This window comes from Carassius auratus, chromosome 26 (assembly GCF_003368295.1).
Source record: "Carassius auratus strain Wakin chromosome 26, ASM336829v1, whole genome shotgun sequence".
NCBI classification, from domain to species: domain Eukaryota; kingdom Metazoa; phylum Chordata; class Actinopteri; order Cypriniformes; family Cyprinidae; genus Carassius; species Carassius auratus.
Window position 1 is genome coordinate 9,560,169 of NC_039268.1, and position 24,767 is coordinate 9,584,935.

The 24,767-nt window shown below is 36.1% G+C and overlaps 2 protein-coding genes across 7 annotated transcripts; both read right to left on the reverse strand.

Annotated features, from left to right (window-relative positions):
* Nucleotides 1–1,073: 1,073 nt before the first annotated feature.
* Nucleotides 1,074–7,144, reverse strand: nsun3 (NOP2/Sun RNA methyltransferase 3). The gene is made up of 6 exons (XM_026204098.1): nt 6,827–7,144; nt 6,490–6,599; nt 5,889–6,247; nt 4,598–4,752; nt 2,175–2,296; nt 1,074–1,351 (listed from the first exon to the last, which is right to left on the reverse strand). The coding sequence occupies exons 1-6, from the start codon at nt 6,935–6,937 to the stop codon at nt 1,084–1,086; spliced, it is 1,125 nt and encodes a 374-aa protein (XP_026059883.1). The 5' UTR covers nt 6,938–7,144; the 3' UTR covers nt 1,074–1,083.
* Nucleotides 7,145–9,746: 2,602 nt separating this feature from the next.
* On the reverse strand, nt 9,747–24,480 carry arl13b (ADP-ribosylation factor-like 13b). 6 transcript variants are annotated; one of them, XM_026204104.1, is made up of 10 exons: nt 23,870–24,479; nt 19,052–19,122; nt 18,716–18,965; nt 14,856–14,961; nt 14,453–14,655; nt 13,748–13,862; nt 13,506–13,665; nt 13,199–13,318; nt 11,424–11,492; nt 9,747–10,900 (listed from the first exon to the last, which is right to left on the reverse strand). In XM_026204104.1, the coding sequence occupies exons 1-10, from the start codon at nt 23,926–23,928 to the stop codon at nt 10,824–10,826; spliced, it is 1,230 nt and encodes a 409-aa protein (XP_026059889.1). In that variant the 5' UTR covers nt 23,929–24,479; the 3' UTR covers nt 9,747–10,823. The 6 variants fall into 6 exon arrangements, with proteins under 6 accessions (XP_026059889.1, XP_026059890.1, XP_026059887.1 ...); XM_026204105.1 differs by lacking the exon at nt 23,870–24,479 and adding an exon at nt 20,325–20,513 and having other exon boundaries at nt 9,747–10,739; XM_026204102.1 differs by lacking the exon at nt 23,870–24,479 and adding an exon at nt 20,325–20,511.
* Nucleotides 24,481–24,767: the final 287 nt, after the last annotated feature.

Sequence of the window (24,767 nt, forward strand, 5' to 3'; positions counted from 1 at the left end):
AGCGGAGACGTTTAAAAACACTTATGCAAAAGAGAGAAGACCTGAGCTCACAGTCATTACTCAAACCTTGTTCAAGTGTTGTGTTCTGAGATTTCAAAACAGCTTTCACTTCCGAGAGATCATATTAAGTGGTGCTTCAGCTGGAGAGTTGCCAGAGATTAGCATTCGTGCCTAACCTGGGTTGTTTGTGCCTTTGTCGAGGCATGTCAATTCAAAGTTCAGTTTCTTGATCAGCAAATCAGCGTATCTGAATCATTTCTGAAGGATCATGTGACACTGAAGACTAATTCAAGACTAATTCAGATCTGCCATCACGGGAATAAATCACATTTTGAAATGTAAATAGAAAACAGTTAATTTAAAATGTAAAAATAATTCATTATTGTTTTTGTTTTTTTTTCATGGAATGTAATTTCTCCTATGGAATGAAGAAATTAATGAATGAATGAATTGTGACTTTTTTCCTGGTAATTCTGAGTTTTCTGCACTTCTGAGAAAAACAAAAAAGTCAGAATGATCGGATAAACTCACTGACTTTCTTGCAGTTCCAAATTTTCATCTTGCAATTATGAGTTTACAGCTCATTATAATTATAACCTTTTTTTTTCTAAATTGTGATTTTAAATCTCACAGTTCTTTCTTTTTGTTTCTACCATGAAATAAAAAAGGTAATTGCGTCCATTTATCACAATTCTGACTTTTCTACTCTCAACTGTCTTTATATTTCGTAATCCGGACTTTTTCTCATAATTTTGAGTTTAAATCTCACAATTCTGAAACTGTCTTAAATCTGCCTTTTTTTTCTAAGAACTACAAGAAAAAAAAAAAGACAAAACATTGACTCCAAACAAAACCGCAAAAAAAAAAAAAAAAAAAAAAAAATGCAGTATTGCAACGTAAAAAGTTGAAATTGCTTCTTCTTTTTTTTTATTTTTTTTTTTTATTCATGTATTGCTTTTGGATTGGAACGTTTAATGAAGAGGGCCAGGATAGACAGTTCTGATTCTGAATCAATCATCTGAGCTCCCCATCTCTGATGTGTAAAGCACTAATACTGCACCACTGCACAATGTTTTTACATTTTTAATATATTCTTCGTAATCGAGAAACATACATAGGTCCCCAAGTTTGACCCTTTTGTGGGATCACTAACTGTCCCACTGAAGGATGAAAGTGAGCGAAGCAGAAATGATCAGACAGAGAGTCAATTAAGTGTGGCTCCAGTTCCAAAAGCTCCACTCCTTGATAAGATGCAAGCACCGCCTCCACAACTGATTGGTTCTCAGCTCGTGACATGGTGCATGTGGAGTACACGACCACTCCTCCAGGACGCACTGCTGCTAGGGCCGAACTGACAAACAACAACAAAAAAACACAACCACATTTTTTAAAACCACATCAGAAAAAGGAGAGGTGTAATTGTTAAGTAAAGCTAATAAAAATCATATCTGTGATATAGCTGACATGAAATACAAATATAACATGAAAAACGTTTAAAAAAAAATAAAAATAAAAAAACTGATTTGGAAACATACTGAAGAAAAAAAAAGTTCATTTCTTTCAATGTTAAAAATACTAAAATAAATGAAAGCTAAATACTAATAAAACTATAAGCACATACAACTTATAAACCTAAAATTAAAACTGGAAAAAAATAAATAAAAGTACATTCAAAATATTAATAAAAGCAGGCGCTTAACTTTTAGGTCAACCCCAGGAGTTTAGGCTAATTATTAGTCAAGTCATTTTATTCCGTTCATTTCACGAGTTCATAATTTTTTGCAGTGGTTCTATGATTTTGCCCTTTTCTAGCAATAAACAAAAAGAAAAATATAGACTTGTATTTAATAATTTCACATATTAATTTAAGAATATTAATGTGAATTAATGTAATTATTTACCAAACAAAGTAAAATAAATAAAATAAAATAAAAAAATTTTTTTGACACAGCTAAATATTGTTTCTGGTCAATAAATTTAGTTAATAATAAACAACAAAATGATCTTAAACTAAGGCTTCACTGTTGTATGATTTCAATCGTTGCATGCTGTCTGGAAGATTGTAGAACTCAAATCAAGAATGCATTGTTTTGCGCAGTCTACTTGCCACGAGTTTGTGTGTGTGTGTGTGTGTGTGGGGGGGGGGGGGGGGAGTTCCCGTCAGAGATATTTACCAGAGCAGCTCCTTCTGTAAGAGCGGTAGCTGAGTCCTCTCCTTCAGCCACATTTCCCCTTGGTGGGTATCAGGGGTATAAAGCCAACTCCGGTCATTAGAGCACGGGGCATCTACAAGCACCTGACACAGAGGGACGGAGCGACGCACATCAGAGAACAGAGAGATAAAAACAGTGTAGCAGACTGGAGGAGAATATTTCGTGTTCACCCGGGGGGACGCTGAACATAACACAAAGAGGAAAGCAGAAGGACAGCAGGGACCTGCCGGTATGGGCCTCATTAGCTCTTTAAAAGAACCAACACACTCACACCGTCCTCTGTGAAACCGGCTGAACAAATGAGAGAGCGGCTGAAGTAGAGAGAGAGAGACTGTGGAAACACTACACACACCTGGGGCTAATAATCACAAAACGCACCTGAGCTAGAATCTTCTACAGTGGTTGAACAAACAACCAACGCAAGCAGTGAGAATCTCTCTGAAAGATTCAGATGAGCAACAGACAGGACTGAATAAGGAAACACCAGCCATTCGTTCTGGTGTGGATCTCTCTCAGGAAATCCTGCAGTCCCTTACCCACCAAACCCATCGTTCTATGCTCTAGCTAAGCTTCTTTTGAGACTACTCTCTCCTCATTAGAACTGGCTGAGACCGCCTTGTCAAGCTGACAATTGAGCTCCACTGTTTTTCTCCCTGCCAGCTTTATATTAGAGCCTCTTAATTCCCTCTCTTAGCTCTGCTGCCTGTCTGGCTAAAAGAACACCGGGGGGCACTCTGGAGACCGACGTCACTGAAGGACATGATGCTATAGAAAGACCCCCGTGGGCCTGACAATGTGATCTAGGAACGGCGGCACATTTAAGGAGGAAGAGTCAAACCTGTTCCCCTCATCTAAGTGCCAGTGGTGATAAAGAGACTTGATTATGGGCATCGGAGACATATTGGTTTGATATTTCGGGACAGGAGTTTTCATCATCAGAGCTCGAATGCGTACCTGTGTCCCCTCCATCGAGGGTCCCGGGGATCTTTAGCATCTGTCCGATGTGAATGGAGGTCAGTGAGAGTAAAACAACAACAGTGTCACCTGCTGGTGGGATGGGTGTCTCACAGCCATGTGTGGTTGTACTATATTCAATGAATTATACTAAAAAACAACAGACTCGTTGTAAAAAAAAAAAAAAAAATATATATATATATATATATATATATATATATATATATATATATATATATATATATATATATATATATATATATATATATATATATATAAGCATGTAAAAGTAGAAACCAATGAAACATGAGGCATGACATAAGAGCTCAAAGATGTTGGTGCCAATAGCCTACTAACAAAGTGCACCGACATTTAATGCTGTTACGTTACAGGCGTCCCGAGTTTGAATTCCGGCTCGAGTTCCTATCTGTCGTATCATAACAAAATGCTAATCACCCCAAAATAATTTTAATAATAAAAGAGCTCCAGGATATGTAGAAGCAAGATAAATGGCATTTCTATCTCATGTTTGCTTTCATTTAAGGTGGTACATTATTTTAAAAAAATAATTAAAAAAACATCACGAGACATTTTTGAACTATAGTGCTACATACAACAACCAACATAAAACGTTGCCAGATTCCTGTTTATACGTTTCAGATAAAACTAAACGCACTGGACATTTCTCTTTTTAAGTGTTGAGTGATATTTATAATAATAATATCTATTATTTTACAGAAATCTCGCCACAGGGATGTTTTTCCCACGAGCCTAGCTTCAATGCATTCACCCTGAACTGCTTTCATCTGAAACCATCACGACACCTCCTGTCGCATTGTGTATTCCTTTACCTTTCTGCTCAGTGGCCCAACTCTTTTCTCATGGCCAGAAGAGGATAATACTCCGTCAGCAGTATCTGGGAAGCTTAAAAGCGCCATATTCACAGCTTGATTGGCATGTTTGGCCTGGAGGGCTGCAAGTGACCTGCCTAGTGTCTCATCACCTCATGATGAGCGGGGGAAAAATGCGAACATATGCAGCTTCGCCTTCAAATGACTGAGTGTGCAGAAAACCTCTGTTCCACCTTGCAGGTTTTTGGTTGCTTTGAGATGGAAAGTGAGGGCTTGCACTAACCGTTACGCCAACAGTGATAAATGAGGGAGTTTGGAGGCAGCATCGCTGTTGATGTAAGAGTGTCACTTTGACATTCACAAACAAGCAGTTTTTTTTCCCCCAAACACTTGAATGGATGACATTCAGTGGAGGTTAATTCAGTGAATTTGGCTTCTGCGGTCAAACAAATGGTAATGTTCTCTCCAATGAAGAAGTCGTTTGAGGATTCATTCTGTGTAAATATCAGCACTTAAAATAGCCAAACGATGGCTTAAAGGGTGTAATTCTGACAGATGAGCAGAGGTTAAGTGTGGTACCTTGTCGTAAGCCCCTGGCCGCGTCTTCCCAATGCTCCGGCCATCCAGGTGAGTCAGTGAAAGCAGATGTCGTAGCCGAGGAGGAACATAGGATTCCAGAGTCTTCAGTAGCCAATCATGTCTGTGCTGATCCACTTCATTACACTGCAGGAGCCCTGAGAGGTCAATTTTATCAACAAAAAAGAAGAAAGAAAATCTAATTGTAGGGTGCAACAGAAAGTCATTTACATTTAAATGGGTCATTTAATGAAAAACTGAATTCCACGTACTATGAAATGTTCTGTAATTTTTAGAAATGAACAGTCATCAAGTCAAAGAAATGGAGAACAAGATTTTGGTATTGTGTACCAAAGTCATCTGATGATTAATTCATCAAAGGTACTGTGAAATATTATTACAATTTAAAATAACGGCTTTCTATTGTAATATTGTAAAAAAAAAATTATAATAATAACAATAATAATAATCATATATATATATATATATATATATATATATATATATATAAATATATATATATAAATAACATTTTGATGCAAATTAATATTTTCGTAAGCCATAACTTGTCTTTAGTATCCCATGATCCTTCAGGAATCTTTCTAATATGCTGATTATTTGCAATGTCGAAAACAGTGGTTCTGAATCTGTTATTTTTTAGTAAGTATAAAAGAACAACATAACTTGCTCTAACTATAAAAATGAGTTGTTAATAAGCTGAAACCGCACAAGTATGTACTGTTTTTCATTTCAGGAGACATTAGTAAACCAGCAGATAACACATTGAGTGATATGGCTCAGAGAGTACAATAGTACTAAAGCTGCATTATAATCATTATCATTCACTCTGACAGACTGAGGTGATGCTGTGATCAGTCGCTTCATTTCATGAGTAATATCCCAGAAGTTATTCCAATGGACTAAACTTAAAATCTTGTTTCTCCTTGTTCATAACTCAAATACATTTCTTAACACTTTATTTTATTTCCTTCTCTTTAGGTCAAACCCCTGTTGGCATCCTTTAAGAATATTATATGAAAATAGTAAGCAGTTACTTTAACCTGTAATAATAGATATCAATATTTTAGTTTTCACTGTATTTTTGATCAAATAAATGCAGCCTTGGTGTGCACAAGTCATGTCTTTCAAATGGATCAAATAATCTTAACAACCTCAAACTTTTGAACAGTTTTACATACAGTAGTTGATCATTAGGCTTGTCTCAGTCACAGATCATTGCTCTTAGATCTAAGTATTATTTTGTTGATTGTTCCAGACTAGGTCTGGAACTTACCAGGAGTGGCTGTCTGTAATACCGCCAGACTTTTCCCCCCAGGAGCTGCACAAAGATCAAGCACACGCTCCCCTTCCTTCACATTCAAACTCAGTACTGGAAGAAGAGAGGATGCGTTCAGGAGGTAGTACTGTTTTAACCAGCCGGGGTGGTGACTTTGGGTAGGAATTCGCACCGGATCTCTGTGAATAAAACACTGCAGGGGGATGGGTGTGGTTTGGGAACGGGATTCAGGATGCGTCTGTGGAAGGAGGTTCGTGTATCCAAGCTCTGTGAGGCACTGCTTGAGGTTGGTAAGGTCACTGAAGCGATTCAGCAGTACACCGTACTGCCATGAGAGTGGATTCAGAAGCACATCCCTGAAAACATCAAACATTTATGTTGTGCAGACTAGTTCTGAGATTGTTTAATACAATACACTTCTGTAAATAAAATAAAATAGCCTACTACATTTCCAGAAAGCTAATATTTACAAAAAACAAATATATAAATAAAAAATGTACTGTGGTAATGCCCTACATGTAATAACATAAATTTAAAAACAAGCTAAAAACAACAATTTTTACAGTTATTTTGCAGAATATATACACACACATCCCACCTTACATTGCGCCACTGGTCTCCGAGCTCTTCACTGTACTGTGCATCAAAATGCTTCAGTACAGTCTTACAAACCTGCTTCTGAGGTTTAGATTTACACTGTGCTTCAAACTGTTGAGAACCGTTAAAACACATTTAAATATTTACATTTTTTTTACACACACATACATTATATATATATATATATATATATATATATATATATATATATATATATATATATATATATATATATATATATACACACACACACACATATATATATTAGATATATAAGATGAATATAACTACATAATTTACTGTATATTTTCAGTAGGCTAGTAATATAAGCCGCTCACCGTATTAGTGACTGTGCACTGACGATGAGACAAGGAGAGAAGAGCACGCTTCAGAAAGAGAAGAGGACTGCTGGAAAATCCCTTAATGCAGCATAATTTTGTCGAAAACATCGATAATTGTATATCGGTATTTCTGAGTTTATTTATTTTTCCGTGGTCCGTCTTCTTATCGAGTTCCCCCAGAAACGTCGATTATAACAGTTGTTCCGTTTTTCTGCGCAGCCGGTTTTCGTTAACTGATACGTATTCATTTTCAGTTCATTTATTGTGTTTTGGTGCTGCTTCTGTTAGCTAAATATGGGGTAAATAAGCAACTGTTAATATTTGTAAACATCATAATTAGTCTGTTAATTAATCTAACTTTCTTTTTATAGCCTTGGTATGTAGGCTATTTACAGTTATGCAAATTTTTATCAGAAAATTGAATCACAAATGCCAACTTCCCTTAATCATCCATCACAAGGACTAAAACCAAAGAATAGTTCTGATGTGCAGAACAAGATCATGCTTCATAAAATAATAAGTGGTTGTAAGAAAAGAAAAATTCTCCTCGCTCATCCAAAAACAAACTCCAGCATATTCAGTTGTCAGACACGACTGTGCACTGGCTTCTTTGATCAGAAGAAGAAGAAGAAGAAAGAGCTTTATTGCAGCAAACCCACCAGATGGGTTTAGTACATACAGACAAAATAGTACATTCCCACAGTTAAATATACTGCTGGAGGTCCTCGATAACTTGTTCACATGCATGGCATCATGGATTCTATCAAATACCAAAAGACAGAAAATCTAAAACTGACTGCCTCTGTTAGAAATCTTATAATGAGCCGTGGTTGGATCTTCTGTCAGAAAAATAATCCAAAACAAACATCAAAATCTACAAAAAAATAGGACACTTAAGTCAAAATGAAGAATCTGTCAAAGTCTAAAATAAACTGTGATATGTTTTATTTAACTTTATGACAATATATTCCATATATGTGTACATATATTTGTGTAACACCAACCAACTTGTCTTTGAAATGTCTTTGAAAATGAAAATACCAATTTGAATTCATCACATCAAATTTGGCAGGACTGTTACACTGATGTTCGCATGCAACAAAACAAAACTGAACAAAAAATGCAACGTCATAAATGAGGATGTTAGAATGCTTCCCTTAATAAGCTGAGATGTGGCAAAAACATCTTCATTGGTGTTTTAACCAACAGCTACACACATTTGTGAGTTAGCAGCTGGTCTGGATTTATACTGATCTGAATGTTCCATTGTGGGAACACTATTGTTGTGGTTCATTTTGATCTTGTATGACATTTGTGCAATGTTTCCATTAGTGTTTTAAAACATTATCATACATGTATTGCTTACATTGTTACAGTATTATTATAGAACGTTTATTGGACGTTACAAACATGTGCAAGATTACTTCAGCTTTCCTTATCTTTGTGCTGTAAACAGAGAAAGCGAGGTGAAGAAGCAGAAAGGTATGAACCAATTTCCTTTTGTCTATGTCTACTTGAACTGTAGCTAATGAGGAGGTTTATATTTCCAGTTCTCAGTTTATAAAGGATCTTTACACAACTTAAGAGAGCTCTGTCCCTTTGGCTGGATTAAGTTTGAAAGACAATGTTATACATATTTTGTATTTTTCCCCATCAGTTGGGAAAGGAAGTAAAAAATATGACTATATTCAAGACTCCCAAGTTAGTTTCAAGCTTTTATTTTTTTTCCTGGTAAATGACAGGCTACATCTCAAAGTAAATAAATAATTCATTATAATAATCAAACTAAATTAAAATAAAAAGATTTGAAATATTTTTCTTTACATGTAATAAATATACTATTTATGAAATAAAAAATCCACAATATTCACATTTTTGAATACACTTCTATATGTAAACAAGTGAATGTTCTTCTACTGATGAAAAATATTGTCTTTAAGTTCATTAATGGTACAGTATGGTATTTATTTATTTAAAATGGGTTATTCTTTCAGAAATAATGTGTTGAAAGCAAAGAACATCTTGCATCTGTCCACACACCAGACGTTAACACTTTTCTAAAGAACTTTGTGCAAAAACAAGCTCCTTAAATCTGGATTGGTGTTTATCATGGAGCTCAGCTATTTCTTTTATTTTATTTTCTTTAAGGTGTCAGTCCATCGGATCATATTGTACAAAACGGTATAATAAAGTGCTAATATTGTTGTATTACACCACCACATACGCTAGTTTACCAACAAATAACAAAGTGTTTATTTTTTAAGGTATACACTCAATACAGTGTAATCATGACTAAGAACTGACTAATATTATTTAATCAACAACACATAGCTTACTTTAGGGTTAGTGTTATCATTTTAAAATGTAATACTTATGAAATATAAATATATATGTTTATAGCCTAACCTACGAGAGAACTATGATACTGTATTGTTAAGTCAGTCATTTAAAAGCTGCCTGGACTTGGAGTGATGGGTCAGTTTGGTTACACTAACTGGAATACTAAGCCAGTTTTTGCAAGGAACAATGCAAGTAAATATACCAAGAGATTTCAAACCTTACACAATGTTACATTTTCTGACTGCACTAAAGCAGGTACACTCCACTGGAGAGATGAACTTTATTTGTTACAAAATGGCTGTCAAAGCGAAAATCAACAGAGCAATATTCTAATATTTTATATCCGTTTCAGATCTCTAAACTGTTCCAAATCACAAAGTGTAACAAACAAAGCGTTCCTTTGAAATCTGAAATCATGCTTGCACAAATCAAATGTTAGCATCTTTATTTATTTCTTTGTTTCCATCATATAATGAGCCGTGCAGCTTTAAAAACAAACCATACCTTGATGTAGTTCCTGCAGCGACCAGCAGGTGGTGCTACTAATGTGTGTCGAGTGAGACTGACCATAACAGAGTTTTTTATTTATTCAGTCATTTATTTGACGTTCATATTGAGTGTAAACTGGGTACAAAAGGCGCAGGTATCGAAAGCAGAGCAAACTGGATGACGCACAGCACTTTGCATCAACTAAATATTAGTGTGTGGGGGTAAAATACAAAACAAAACATCAAACAATGTCAAATATAAAAATGGCAATAGCATCAAATAAATATGAAAGCGGCGTTTACAATAAATGACATCATATATTAAAATAAGCATTTATATTTGATGTTGAGTATTGTTACATTTACAATAAATCATGAAATTACCCACTCATCATCTTTCAGAAGATGGCAAACGTTTCCCTTCCTAATAAAGCAAAGTGTGCCGTAAAGCAAAAAATGCCGTTTCAAACTCAATGGGTTTGCAAAAACATTTTCCATCACATTTAAAAGTTCACTTTCTCCAGATCTCTGTATCTGTTGCTGGTGCTGTTTGAGAGTATGAATGTCGTTCTCAAAATTAGGACAGCGTAGTGTATAAATCTATAAATGCTGCTGGAAAAAAAAGATCATCTGATATTTAAAAGGCAAACTGTGTCACAATCAACTGCACATTATAGAAGAGTTTAAGATATGCATGTGGACCATAAAAACATGTTTGTACAATTTCAAGTACACAAATTTAAACTCTTATGTATTTACATACATTTCAGTTCTCTTAAAAAAAATAGGTCTGTGATATATTTTGATCCTAATTCAGTTTCATGTCTGTTAATACTGATTTGAAGTATTTTGATAAAAACAAGACAAACGGCTCCAAAGAAAACAAATGGTGAAACTTTTCAAAATTTGAACACATTATCTGATTATAAATGTCCATGTCCCCCATCTCATTTAAACACAGCTTCTTCTGACCACCAGTCAACAGGTGCTCGAGGTCATGTGATCCATCTGGGTTTGTCGATTGGGTATCAGTTCCTCGCTTCTGGGCAATTGCATCTGCGTAGTTTGCTATACTGCCCGTGCTTGAAGATAAGAACAAAACAATACTTTGATTGGTTGGGACCCTTGAGAATTGTAAACCAGTCAGGGGGGAAGCAGAGGCAGTGTTAGGAAATAACATCATGAGTATCGCTGTTCGGCCTCTGCCTAATTGCTACAGGTGGGAGAGGTTTGCCAAGGAAATCTGCCAATGAAAGAGAGTCATGGGGAAAAAAAAAGATTTAGGTCAGCAATGTCCTTTTTTTTTCAAATCAAGGATCAGCTAACTAAATACTACAAGAGTACGCTACATCATTAAATTCATAGATCAAAATGAAACACTGACTGGTTTAACATTCAAGAAGAGGACACGGAACATTACATGCAGCATTCAGAATGTCCAAAATGTTTCCTGGATGCATCATGAATCAAATAACACACATTAGTCACAGCGCAGTAAGTGAGGTGTTAAGGAGATCATGCTAGTAGCATTTATTAGGCACAGTATTTAGGTGGATGGTTGTGGTATTTCTGTTGACAGATGATTGTACAGGAAGGATGTGGCTGAGGCTTGCTGTGTGGATGGAGAGAAAAATCAGCTTTAAGAAAAGAATTATGGGAGATGATAACATGGTTAGGAAACAAAATGGGGGAAAAAAAGAATGTTAGTGATGCGCATGCTTGTCGACATGCCGGACAGGGAACAGATGCGATGAACCAGCATTTACCAGAATGTCTTGTATCTCCAAGAGGCTCAAGTTTGGGGAGCCTAGAAGTTTTAGGAGTAGCCCATCCAACTAAAACACAATAAAAGTAGGGATTAGCTGTTAGAGTCATTAATATGAAGCAACAAAAGGAAAAACTTGATAAAATTAGACATTTTGCAAACATTTGCCTACGAAAATCCAACAGCAAATGATAGAAAAAAAGCTTCTCTGACTTTCCTGACGTATACACCACTGCAATGTGTTTAGAGCAAGCCTGCAGTTTACTATACTGTGTAATTAATTAATCACATACGTAAACAACGTATGCTGTCCTACGTCAGAAGCACCATTCGAGGATACGTTCTTAACATAAACAACATATCTGCGTACATACAGTACGTTATTTAGGTATGTGATACTCTCCAAAATGGCACTATAGGGTGACACAGAGGAGACAATCTGTTGAATGAAGGCTTATTTTTTTGTTTTCTTTGCCCAAAAAAAAATATTCTTGTAGCTTTGTAAAATTACAGTCGAACCACTGATGCAACATGGATTATTTTAACTATGTCCTTACTACATTTCTAGGCCTTGATCGTTTTAGGATCCTTGCTGTCAATGGGAGGGTCAGAGAGCCCATGGAATTCATCAAAAATATCTTCATTTGTGTTCTGATGAACGAAGGTCTTACAGATTTGGAACGACATGAGGGTCAGTATTGACAGAATTTAAATTTTTGGGTGAACTATCCTTTTAATAATATATCAGTTTTTTTTTTTTTTTTTTTTTTTTTGCAAAATGCAAATAAGATGTAGAATGTCCCACAGGAATAAACACATTCCCTCTTCTGAACATAACAGTTATACTATGCTTTTTTCCTGTAGTTATTTTAAAGCTACACTATGTAACTTTCAGGGGTTAAATAATAAAATGGCATGTTCCTGCCGAAGAATGCTATTTTTGGTTGTGCTTTGGCTCTGCTCCTCTGCACAGATCAATGTGTTTCGAAGCAACGGTGTACATATGGATACAGGTCATCTTATCAGTATACAAATAAACAATCATACAAACCACAACCAGAGCTATTTTTTGTTTTGCACAGGCAAATGATGCATGTATACAATTTCCTGCAAAATCTGTCAGCTCTAATATATAAATCATTATATCAGAGTGTATCTGGTAAATTACATTGTTTGGAAAATCAGTTTTTTTTGCACACTTTCATTTATAGCATTTTGTCTTTATGGGATAATTTAAATGGGAAATTTAAAACCCAAAAACTTCATTTATAACCACGTTTGATTGCACTCCCTTTGTCATGCGTGCTTCATGACTACAGCAATATGCTTGGAACAAGTATTAGTTGTTTTACAAAATGGAAATATTTTCATTGTAAGAACAGTAATATTACAGTAGCATATTACATAAAAGTAATATGTAAGGTAGGTCTTGACGAAAACCTCTCAAACACACTGAGCACAAGCACTTTGTTGAAGCAGTTGGCATGGCAATGAGGCCACATGAAACTGTTTTCTTATAGCGTTCTTTAAAGCATTTAATATAAAGTGCTCATGTTTTGTACTTTATTTTTTCTGCAGCTCAGCCCCTGGTCTCAGCTATTTTTCAAATGTCTGTGTGTTTTCAAGAGGAATGCTTATTCCTATTGCAAATGGCCATCACTGACAAAGGCCCTTAAAAGTGTAAAAGACCGGTGAACATGGAAATTTGATCGATTTCACCAATTAGTTTGCCAATGTTCATTTATGAAAAACATCTTGTAAAGGACGCCTTATTACCTGGTAAGGGAGGAGGGGTTGGGCTTTTGGGTGCTGCTTCTTCCACTTTGAGAGGGTCGACTCTGTGCTTACGTTTTAATCGTAATTTTCTAGTTTTCTTTTTGTTCTGGTCCACTGCTCCTGTTCAAAAGTGACAGGCGTTAAAATCACTTCATCCACTTCAAGAAATTGCAGAGGTAAATAGGTTCTTAATGCATTATAAGAGCAAAAGATTGAATCTGAAATTAAATGACAATGCTAAAACAAACCTTTATAGACTTATTACCCTTGGCATGATGAAGCCCTTTTAAGGAATAAAATATACTACCTGTTTCTGTGCTCTCTGGGGTCTGTCTCTTGCTCTCTTCATCCTCCTCCTCTTCATCTTCATCCTCATCTTGAAGGACTGTCTGTTCTTGCAGACTGCCCTGCTGGCCATTTTCTCTCTGTCTTTGCATCGCTTTCTCTTTGTTTAGTCTGTCTTCATTCTGAAATGTTTATATTAATTTAGAATTTGCATCTTAATTGTATATACAACTTGCATTTAAAAGAAACTTTGTGATAACTAACCTCATTAACAACATTGTTTATTGCCTGGAAAGGGTTGGGCATGTCAACATCATCTAGATCTTCCTCTTTCAATGTCCTTCCTTCTCGCTCTGCTTCTTCTCGCTCCTGTCTGTCTCTGTCAGTGAAAAACATTTAATCTAACTGTTATTTGCATTTAGAACATTTTAAAGTAATGATGAAATGGAAGTAATTCCCCAGGGTTCTGTTCTGAGCCCTCTTATATTCTCCATTTTACACAGACAGTTATGTGGCCTTTCAACTCCATCTTGAATTTTGCTGTTGACTAGTGCTGGGCTGTTCTTTAGATCTTGAGATGTGAACTTGCAGTCAGTTGTTGGAGGGCCAGTTTTTAAGCAGATTTAAAGATTAAAGAAATCTGGCATATGCCTCCAGAGAGAAATCTGACACATTCACCAGAAGATCAAGTTTGGATTAAACATTATGACAATCAAACAATCAATAAATAAATGGATGAATCATTCACAAACAAATCCATGAAATACAAAATAAATAGTGTATTTACATGTCATGCTAACTTTAGTTAATTATCAGTAATTAAGAAAACATAAAAAACACTTTAAACAAATGAAAATAAAACCTGCTCAGTTGGTATTAAATCATTTCATACCTAGACTACATTATCTCAAATATTTTTAATGACTATTCCACTAACTTCATACACTCAAATCTTGTCAGCTCACTGACCTCTCCTCTCTGATCCGTCGAACTCTCTCTGCTCTTTCCTTTTTGTCTTTTTCTTCTTGAGCCTTCTGCTCAGCTGTATCTCTTTGCACACGCTCTGAAATTGCCTCGTAGTCCTTGGCAATGTTATTCAGCAGCCAGTTAAGACCATTCCTGATGGATTTGTCAACCTTCTTACCATAACCCAGTACTGCAGAACAGGGTTCCTGAGAGTAGAGGAAACAATGTTTAGCTTTAAGTTTTAGTTTTGCAACATTTCTGCCAAGAGAATGTGATGAATTTGATGAAATTTAAAACTGTTAAAAGCAAATTATAAATAAATAAAGACTCAATATTTCTGTGATTAAAAACCATAAAGTATATTAATATTAAGTATAATTTTATAAATGAAGAAATATTAACTTACAATCTGACAGAGGCATTTATTTTCATTGACCAGCTTCTCCAATGACAGGGTCTCAATGATATCTGCTTCAGCCAATGCCCCATCTTGGTCCTGTTTATTAGCCAGTCTGCAAGCCAATCAGAATAAGAAAAGAGCTGTTCACTAGGTGTGCAGGTCACTAGGTAAGCTGTCACAAACAAATGACCTGAGGTCTGCACTTCTGCCACAAACAAATGAGCTAAGGTCTGCACTTGAGGTGGACTGAATAATTAGCCTTGTTAAAGAGAACTCTTGACTTATTAGCACACTTAAGTTATATTTAGTCAAGGACTTCATCTGCTGCTCACTCCCTCAGTTAATTGGACCCACTTCAGCTTGACTAATGACAGATATACAGATGATGTATTGCACATTTATTTCACACCGCCCTGTTCCACTTGGACTAGAGGCAGGAATTATGTGAGGATGCTCTTCACTGATTACAGCGTGACATTCATCAAAGCCTCCAGGCTCATCAGCATACTCAAGGTATTACCTCTAAACTCTTTCGTATTTCTGACAGGCAAGCAATGTGGGTGAAGGAAGGCTGTAAACACTATCAGCAACCATTTAAAAATGGGTGTGCCCCACAGTTCTGTTCTGAGCCCATTTCTATTCTCACTTTTATACACACAGTTCTGTGTATAGAGTTCCATAAGAGTTCCATCTTCATCATGGGTTTTGCTGCTCACACAGTTTTGGTGGGTCTAAGGCAAGTTTCATAAACTTAGCTTCTAAGTTAATGTCTTGAGTATTAGTGTGACAACCTAGCAGTTACCAAAGAGTTAATGAGTCTTAATTTTTCAGATTCAAATTAGACCAGTTCAAAATTTTTATGTAACTGAATTATCTTAAATAAAAAAGAAAAAAATGCTTGGATGATTAACTTGTAAGACTAGTCTAAACATTTTATGCAACTGGCCGCAGATTGCTAAGAGTGAAATATTAATGAATCCAACATGCTTGTGTTGGTATAATTACCAAATACCAACAAGAACAAGGACCCAATTGAAGGTTTCACATGAACCGCAGACAGCTTGCTTAGAAAAGCACATCAATAGGTATATTATCTCAGGCACCAGTGGAAATTGAGGATCGGCTCCCAAGTGCTGAGATCTTTTTACAGGTGTATCATTAAAATCATTATTTCAGGTAGTACTATTTCCTGTTAGAAGAGCTGGACAAATGCAAAACTGTCAAGGCATGCACAGGTTGGTGTAGAAAGATATATGTATCAACAAGGATATCAGCATGAATACTTGTCATTTACTGGTGTAAAAGCATTAAAGTTACTTGCATTTGTCACTGAGGACCAGCTATGATCACTTAATACATAATGGCAATACATCACTAATTACTGGAATAAACTGGCCCAAATTTATTTTTTAAGGTTATTAGGTCCATACACCTTTATAGCTTTACAGAGTGATTGCCAATTAAAGTTAGTACACAACAAACCAATATGAGCACAAGGGATATTCATTTTATCTACGGCCTTTGTGCTTTATGTTTTGTCTCATCTCTCATGTTTGATGATCTGTAGACATACATTCTCACACTACCATTTCAAAGTTTGGGATGAGTACGATTTTTAATGTTTTATTAATGAATAATGTTTATTTAGATCATGTGGTACTTAAGATTGTAGCACCAGCTGATGGAAATTCAGCTTTGCCACCACAGGAATAAATTATATTTCAAAGTATAGTAAAATACAAATATATATATATATATATATATATATATATTAGGGGTGTAACGATACGCGTATTCGTATTGAACCGTTCGGTACGACGCTTTCGGTTCGGTACGCGGTACGCATTATGTATACCGAACGGTTCGTTGGAGTATTTAATTATATTTGAAAAAAAAAAAAAAAAAAAGAGAGAGAGAAATATAATGATATGCGTTCAACAAGGTAGCCCAATAACCCAAACAACGTAACAGGCAACGCCCCTGACACTCCCGAAGAAGAAAAAAACACCATCTTATATGTTTATGTTAGGCTACTCAGCAGGCGCTCGCTCACTCAGTACGCGCTGAAGGCTCGTTGCAAAATAGCCAATGCGTTTAACAGACTAGAAATGAGAAGATCCTCCAATATCCAACAGGTCTGGTGTTTGGGTGCACTTTGGATTCCCTTTAAGCTATAATGGTGATGGCAAGAGAGTGGTGGATAAAAAAACATATGTATGTATGTCGCATCTGCAACATGACAGGGTACACCAGCGGGAATAAAAAAAAAAAAAAAAAAAAAAACACCAGCGGGAATATCTGGGATATATGCGTCAGTACTATCTGGGAAAAGACGAAAAAAAGGAGAAACATGCACGCAGCAAACTATCCCTGCAGCATTTAGAAACTATAGCTTAGGGAATCCAACCCAAACACCAGACCTGTTGGTTATTTTAGGATCTTATATTTCTGGTCTGTTAAAGGCATTCAACATTTTGCAACGAGCCTTCAGCGCGTGCTGAGTGAGCGAGCGCCTTAGGGGCCGTTCACATATCGTGCCTAAAAACGCATGGAAAACGCTAAGCGCGTCTTTCTCCTCCTTTCCAAAGCGCTCGGGCAGAAGCGCTCATGAGGCGTCTGTCTTTGCTAAGCAACAATGACGTGCTCTCTCCATGAGACGCGGAAATTTCAGCGAAGGATAAATGGATTTGTAGCTCTAAAAATCGCTTGCAGTAGCGCTGCTACTAAATTTATTTCAAAATTGCAATCCATATACAACTATGATCAGCTGATCCTTCATCTTGGCTGAGCTCTCAACGTTGTTACGGGAAAGGATGAAGCTGATTGGTTAGTTCTTGTCACATGACCCGCGGTGCGCTTGCGGCATTCTGAAAAGTTGAGATGTTTTTACATTTTGCTGTATCTAAAACGTATCGAACCGAACCGAACCGTGACATCAGTGTATCGTATCGAACCGAACCGTGAATTTTGTGAACCGTTACACCCCTAATATATATATATATATATACTATTAGACAATTATATATACCAATACACTATTTTTTTTTTACTATATTTGATCAAATAAATGAAGCCTTGATTAGCATAACAGACTTCTTAAAAAAAAAAAAAAAAAAAAAAAAAAAATGATACTAATTCCAAGCTTTTGAACGATAGTGTAATGTTAGGTCTAGACATTAAGGCCCAATCCCAATTCTATTTTATACCCCTTCCCCTATTGAAAATATTGCCCCAAGGATTAGGACACCACTACCATGACGTACCATTTCCAGCGACGAGAGGATACAATCGCTGTTTTTAAATAAACTCACTCAAAAAAGAAAAATGTACAAATCCGAATACACGCAACTTCCATCTCTCTCTCTCTCTCTCTCTCTGGCAATATTTGAGAATATGGTTTAGCGATTTCTAATTATTGGGGAGATTAGCCCCTATCAGACATATGCTGTGGCACTATCATGCAGTCTGTAATAATATGACATTAGCAAATATTAGCGATTTTTTTGCAAACATTTCTTTGAGTAACATGACCGTTAATATGAACTCACAATTGAATGTAACATAAAACAAATGACTACTTTTCGTTAAAATCTTTATTTATGCCAAAAAAGCTTACATTTATGTGTCTTTTTGTTCGCTGCAGCAGCCATGTTGCCGAGATAATTCATACCCCTTCGTTTGAAGTGTGGTCCCGAAAAATCTTTGTTTGAAGGGCTTTCTGACCCTTTCCCTTACCCCTTACCCTCCAACCAAAAGAGAATCGAGAAACTGAGGGTTAGGGGAAAGTGGGAGGGCTAAGGGGTAGAATTGGGATTGGGCCTAAGATAAGTTCAAAAGCAAGAGCATGCCATGTCTTGAAAACTTACACTAATACAGGTTTGCCTGCAATACGAGGGTGCCGGAGAACCTCAGCCATTGTGTCTCTGGTCTCCTGGATCCTTTGAACATCACTGGAGTCCACAACAAACACCACTCCGTAAGACTCAGAGTAGTAGTTTTTCCAAATCCCGCGGATACGCTTCCCGCCACCCAGGTCGAAGATTGTGACCTCAAACTTCCCCTGCTTCAGGTCCACCTTTGAGAAGCCCACTGTAGGTGCTACATCTAAAGGACTTTCTGTGACAGTCACAGAAATATACAGCTTGTGAGATAGATCTGGGACTATATCAAAAATACTTCAAAATATTAAAATGAATATTTACCTCCCTGGATTCCTCTGACAGTAGCAGTTTTTCCAGCATTGTCCAGTCCAACCATTACTAACGTCACCTTCCTGCAAGAGCACAGAGCACAGCTTCATTAGATTTTGTGTCTCCAAAAGACCTGGTTAAGGTCTAGGCAGTCCATCTAATAAAAAATAGAAAAGTGCTAGGACTATATGTATTCAAGTTGATTTCAAAGTATTAAAAAAAAACTAATTTTATACCATAAAAAAAATACCAAGTGGTTGGTTGTAACCACCAAGTTAAAAGTAATAAAAAAAACATTATTCCTTTAATATTTGACTTTATCATTATTTAAGTTTCATTTATTTGTTTGCCTATTTATCATGATTTTTTTCACCATTTCATAGTTTTTTGGGGGGTTGCACCAATTATTAAGTAATTAATTAATTATTTAGCTAGATTGATGGTCACCCATATCAGTTTGATTTGGCAGTGTGTATGTATTTTATGCATGTCCTTTCTTTCTAAGAAATATTAATACAAGTTTAGGCCGAATATGTGTGTGTATATATATATATATATATATATATATATATATATATATATATATATATATATATATATATATATATATATATATATATATATATATATATATATATATATATATATATATATATAAAACATTACTACTTTATGTCCAAATATATCAATGAATTTATAATACGGAAATAAATTGTATAAAAATATACAAATCACAGAAAGGTGTATTCAATTGCACTTGTTCATGAGTTCATACAGGCATCTTTGAACTTTTTGGCATTTAATAAAACTTGACATTAAGTAATGAACAGCTGTGAGCTGAGCTAATACACCCTAAGCCTGCATGGTAATGCATCATCTCCTGGCAAAAGCACACAGGGATAAAGAGGATGATTCAGCATACTGTGCACAAAAAGACAAAGTAAATAATGTGGCCTTTACCAACACTAATGACGTCAAAAATGTTCAATAAGTTTAAAGATAATCTGTCCAGGGCCGAAGAGTCACAGCTGTTTAAACTATAAGGCTTCCAGTGGAGGCTTAGTGGCATAATTAGACATCTGTGTGGAGTAACACAAATATCCTAAATTGACATGGGATTTCTGTTCACCATCATCAAACTATGCTTAATTCTTAAGAAATGCCAGATGAACACAAAAGGCCAGGAGGCGTAAACAAACCCCGCAGTCAAAACAAATGAACAACATATGAAAACACAAAGTCCTTACAGCAACCAACACACACACACACACAAACAGATACTTAACTGCGGCATTTGCGCCGCAGGGACATCAAGCGCACTATCCAGGTGACCGTTCTCTGCAACCATGAGGCCTTCATCAAGACAGATGACAGCTAGCTTTCCCTCGACTTCGGTTGTTATTGTTGATACACACACGCACGCACACACACAAACTTCTGTCTCTCCTGGCCTCTGGTTAGCTCTGTATATGAGGGATAAGCTGGGGATTTGGACTTACCCAACAAGATCAGTGACAGGGTGCTAGAGGACACACTACGTTCAACCAATGAAATTAAGACAATAAACTTAGAGACATAGCCGTCACCTCTGGGCCAGGAGCTGTCTGCAGAGAGTAACAGTCTCCATAATAGGGCTGCACGATATTGGAAGACATATACATTGCAATATTTTTTTTTCTTCTGCAATATATATTGTGATATGAAAAAGAAAACAAAAACTGATGACTTCAGTATCTCTATTTGAAAAAAAAAATGAATTGGGTGATTTTGTAGGCAAGTAAATCAGCATAGGAAATAAACAAATTTCAAGCATAGATAAATAACAGAACAAAGACACAAATTAAATAAGCAGTGCTTCATATTTTTCAGGTCAGTCTCAGTATTCAGTTTCATATCCATTTTCTTTCTCAGTTGTTTTACCTTCAAATATCTATGGTGGCAGCTGCCACTGGTCATTTCTGGCAGCTGCCATGGTCATCATTTCTGCGGTTTGCTCGGTAGAATCTGTTCTTAGTGGCGTGCTGTGAAGTTTTTTTTTTTTTTAAACGATGATGCAAAGTTCCCATATTTGCATGCTCATCTGCTTGTTGGTGAGTAATATGCACCATCAATGTTTTATAAAATAAAATAAAAAATCTATTTCTGTTACCGCACCAGTCTCAAAAAATGTTTTCCTGCTGTGAAAAAAGAACGTATGGTCAAAATATTCGGTGTATACTAATGTTACAATTAATGCATCAAATTTGTAGAGCATGCACGGTCCATGAAAAATGTTCTTTTCTAACAATGAATGCTTTCTATAAATTTTATAAATATATTGCTACAGTTTTTCAGTATAAAACAACAGTAAAAATAGTTGCAAAAAAATTGCAACAACTTATGAAAATTACACATGGTTTTGCAACAAATAATAATAAAAAAATGTTATTACATTTAAAATATTTTGCTACACTTTTAATGAACTCAAAGGGGACTCCCTTTACACAGGAAACGCAAGTAACTTTCCCTCCAGACTCTGATCTATACTGCTGTATCAAATATAATTTTAACCTCATTGAGGAACTCAAGGCGAGGGTTAATTAAGTGATTGATGGCTGTTCATGTCTATGCAATTTCACATATTGCTGTAAACTTGGGATTCCACATTTTCATTCTCTTATACTAATTATTCTCAAACTTTCTATCTTCCTGCAACTTGTGTGAATGTGTGAGTGCGTGCGTTTATGTGTTAGATTAGTTTATATGTCTTAGATTTATCTAATAAAGCCTTATTCATATAGAAAAGAGAAGTATCTTGTGTTTTGTGCTTACAAGTTAATGTCTTAAACTGCCGATCTTGTTACTGTGCTAATTGATAGTGTTTTCACTATAGTTTGGATATTAATATCCAGTGCAGATTTGATGTTAAACGGCTTGTTCAGTGAATCGCAGGGCATCTCGGTGATCAGCCGTAAAACAGTGATTCTGTTCAAATTGCCTTTAAAATCTTAATTCTGTTTATGACGAGCTAACACAAAATTAGACAGATTTTAGCTGATGCAGCTCGGCGCCACATGACAACTTTTGCGTCGGGTGTAGACACTGTGTAAGACACTGAGATGACTGAGAACGATGGGGAATGATTTACAGATCCTCAGTACCACTAACAAACATATAATCTTGTAAAATGTGTGGTAAGTACTGCTGCTCCATAGTATGAATGGAGTGCGTGCGATCGCGAATCTCGAAAGTGAAAAAAAAAAAAAAAAAAAAACGATCGTGCATTCAAAAAGGGGCTGGTTGGGGGCATCATGATGTCGTCGCAACATCGTGATGTCTATCAGCCATCAGTGATGGATAATGGCATCGTCTACTGGCCCAACCCTAGCGTAAACATAAAACCATGTCTGCATTTTATATCGGAGAAACGACAAACAACAAGCTCTGCCAGTTACTCTTCAGTGCTCAAACTCACATTTGAATCATCAGTGACAAATTATCTAAATATGAAAACGTACTTACAGGCTGTGAATCAGAAGCACCAGACTGTTCTTGCAAAGTTGGAACTGCCCCACTTTATAGAAACAGACACCAACATTGTAGGCTAGTCTCAAAGGAAACGGTCCTCATTCTCCACAAAATGCACTGCACACATCTAAATATTTGAGTTGGACTGTTCCGGAACAGTGTTGAACCATTAATTTCTAGTTGTGTCCTCTTTAGGAAGGCCAAAAAAATTGTTTTCGCTTTCACAAGGAAACACACAGCGTCTCCACAACAAGACCACGGCGGCAACAGCAAGCATTGAAGTTACACCTACTTTCTTTGCGTGAATGTTTGGGTGGCATTACGCAAATCTTACCGTATTGTGAGGTACAGTATACAGGTGTTAAGAATGAGCAGTTTTAGGTAGGAGTGGTTGACTCTTAATTTTTATAAATTACATTTTATTTATATAGCACATTTAAACACAGCAAAGCTATCCAAAGTGCTGAACAATGTCAAATAAAATTAAAAGAGAAAAGGAAACGCAGAAAAGAAGCAAACAAGACAGACAATAAAACAACAATGAAGTGAAATTAAAATGCTATGGAGAAAAGATACGTTTTCAACCTCAATTTAAAAATGGTAATGGAAGACGCAAGGCAGTTGGTTCCACAGACGGGGACAGTGACTGAAAAGGCTTGTAACACTCCAAAAAGAAAAGAAAAATTGAAATTGCATCAAATAATCCCTTTAATGAGACTATGACAACCAGAAAATTAACGTTTTCATCTTCATTGTTGCTTCAATGCTTATGGAAATTTTGCTCTGCTTTGGTTGGATTTAGAAAATTGAATAAAATGAGTGTCTATCTTCTCAGGGATTGGAAAATTCCTTTAAAATAAATGGCACATAATATTTCTTATGGCATTATTTCCATTGCAGAATAATTGTTGAATCATAACCGGGAAAGTAAATATTATTACAAAACAAGACAATAATAATTTCTAGTGTTTTTACCCCCCACAAAATTATGCATTTTGAGAGTTACACAATGCACTTCCCATTGCAATACAAAATAATCAAATGAACATTTCAAAAGCACTTGGTGTGTGGTCACTTTCATCAGCTAAATAGAAGGTTTGTGGCCAATAAATAAACACAGTGACATAAAACATAAAAAATAGAGGACAGTCGCACAGGTGAAGGTCAAAACTATGGCAAAAGTGTGGCTTATTGGGACCACTGTAGAAAATACAGGTAACACAATAACACAGTGACTGAACAGTTCTGCTCAGAAACAAGTTCCTAAATACTTCACAGTGTCTCTGACACGAGCACGAGATAACGTTAACTTAAGACACTCACCTTGCAGGTTCTCTCCATCGTTTCAACCAGTTGCAGCAGTTCGCCATCAGATTGAACATTTCACCCCAAGTGCTTGAACTGGGATTTATTATTTCATGACAGCCGTTCTGGCCGATTACTGACGTTCCTGATTCTTCGTGTTTTCGATCAACCCGTTATCTGCTAGCACGTTTATCTGATTCGTAAAGATCTGATTACAGACATTTTGTTTTCTAGCAACGTTAGAGAATTATTAAGTGACGAAATAAACTAATAAATATCAACTAAGATACATCCTCTTATTCGCAGACGGTCACTAACAATACTGACCAAACAGTTAAGTTTCATTTTGCTCACTAACGTTATCACCCGAATCAATACAGCCTTAATGAAAGGCTAACCAGATTGCTAGTGGTTAGCTAACGTTACATACGATCATTGAAACTGTTTAATACATGTCATTAGAAAGAAAATGTCTTTACTAAGTTATACCGTTCTGAAACTGTCCCCGCAAATGCTTTACTCTCAATTTTAGAACGTGTTTTACGAGGGTGACGAAGGTATTGGTATAACGGTTAGCCCGCTAGTTGTCCGCTTTGTTTACGAAGCTAAATCTGGCTGCTATGGCTGCAGCCGAGATTACGTCGAGGGTCGAGGTTGCCAAGTGTTTAGAAATTTTATGGCATAATAATGAAATTTTGAGGGGTGGAAAGCATTAAACTATTATTTTAAGCTTTTTGCTCTTGCTTTACTCACATACTTTTTCACTTTACACAAAGGCAGTTAAAGGTACTGTATCGACCAAAGCGCCCTGAGAAAAAAATAAAATACAAATCGGTACGGAAAACATTTATTTGGCAACAGCTATGATAAACTTAACCCAACACTGAACAGCGCCTCCCATGCCTGGAGACGAAGC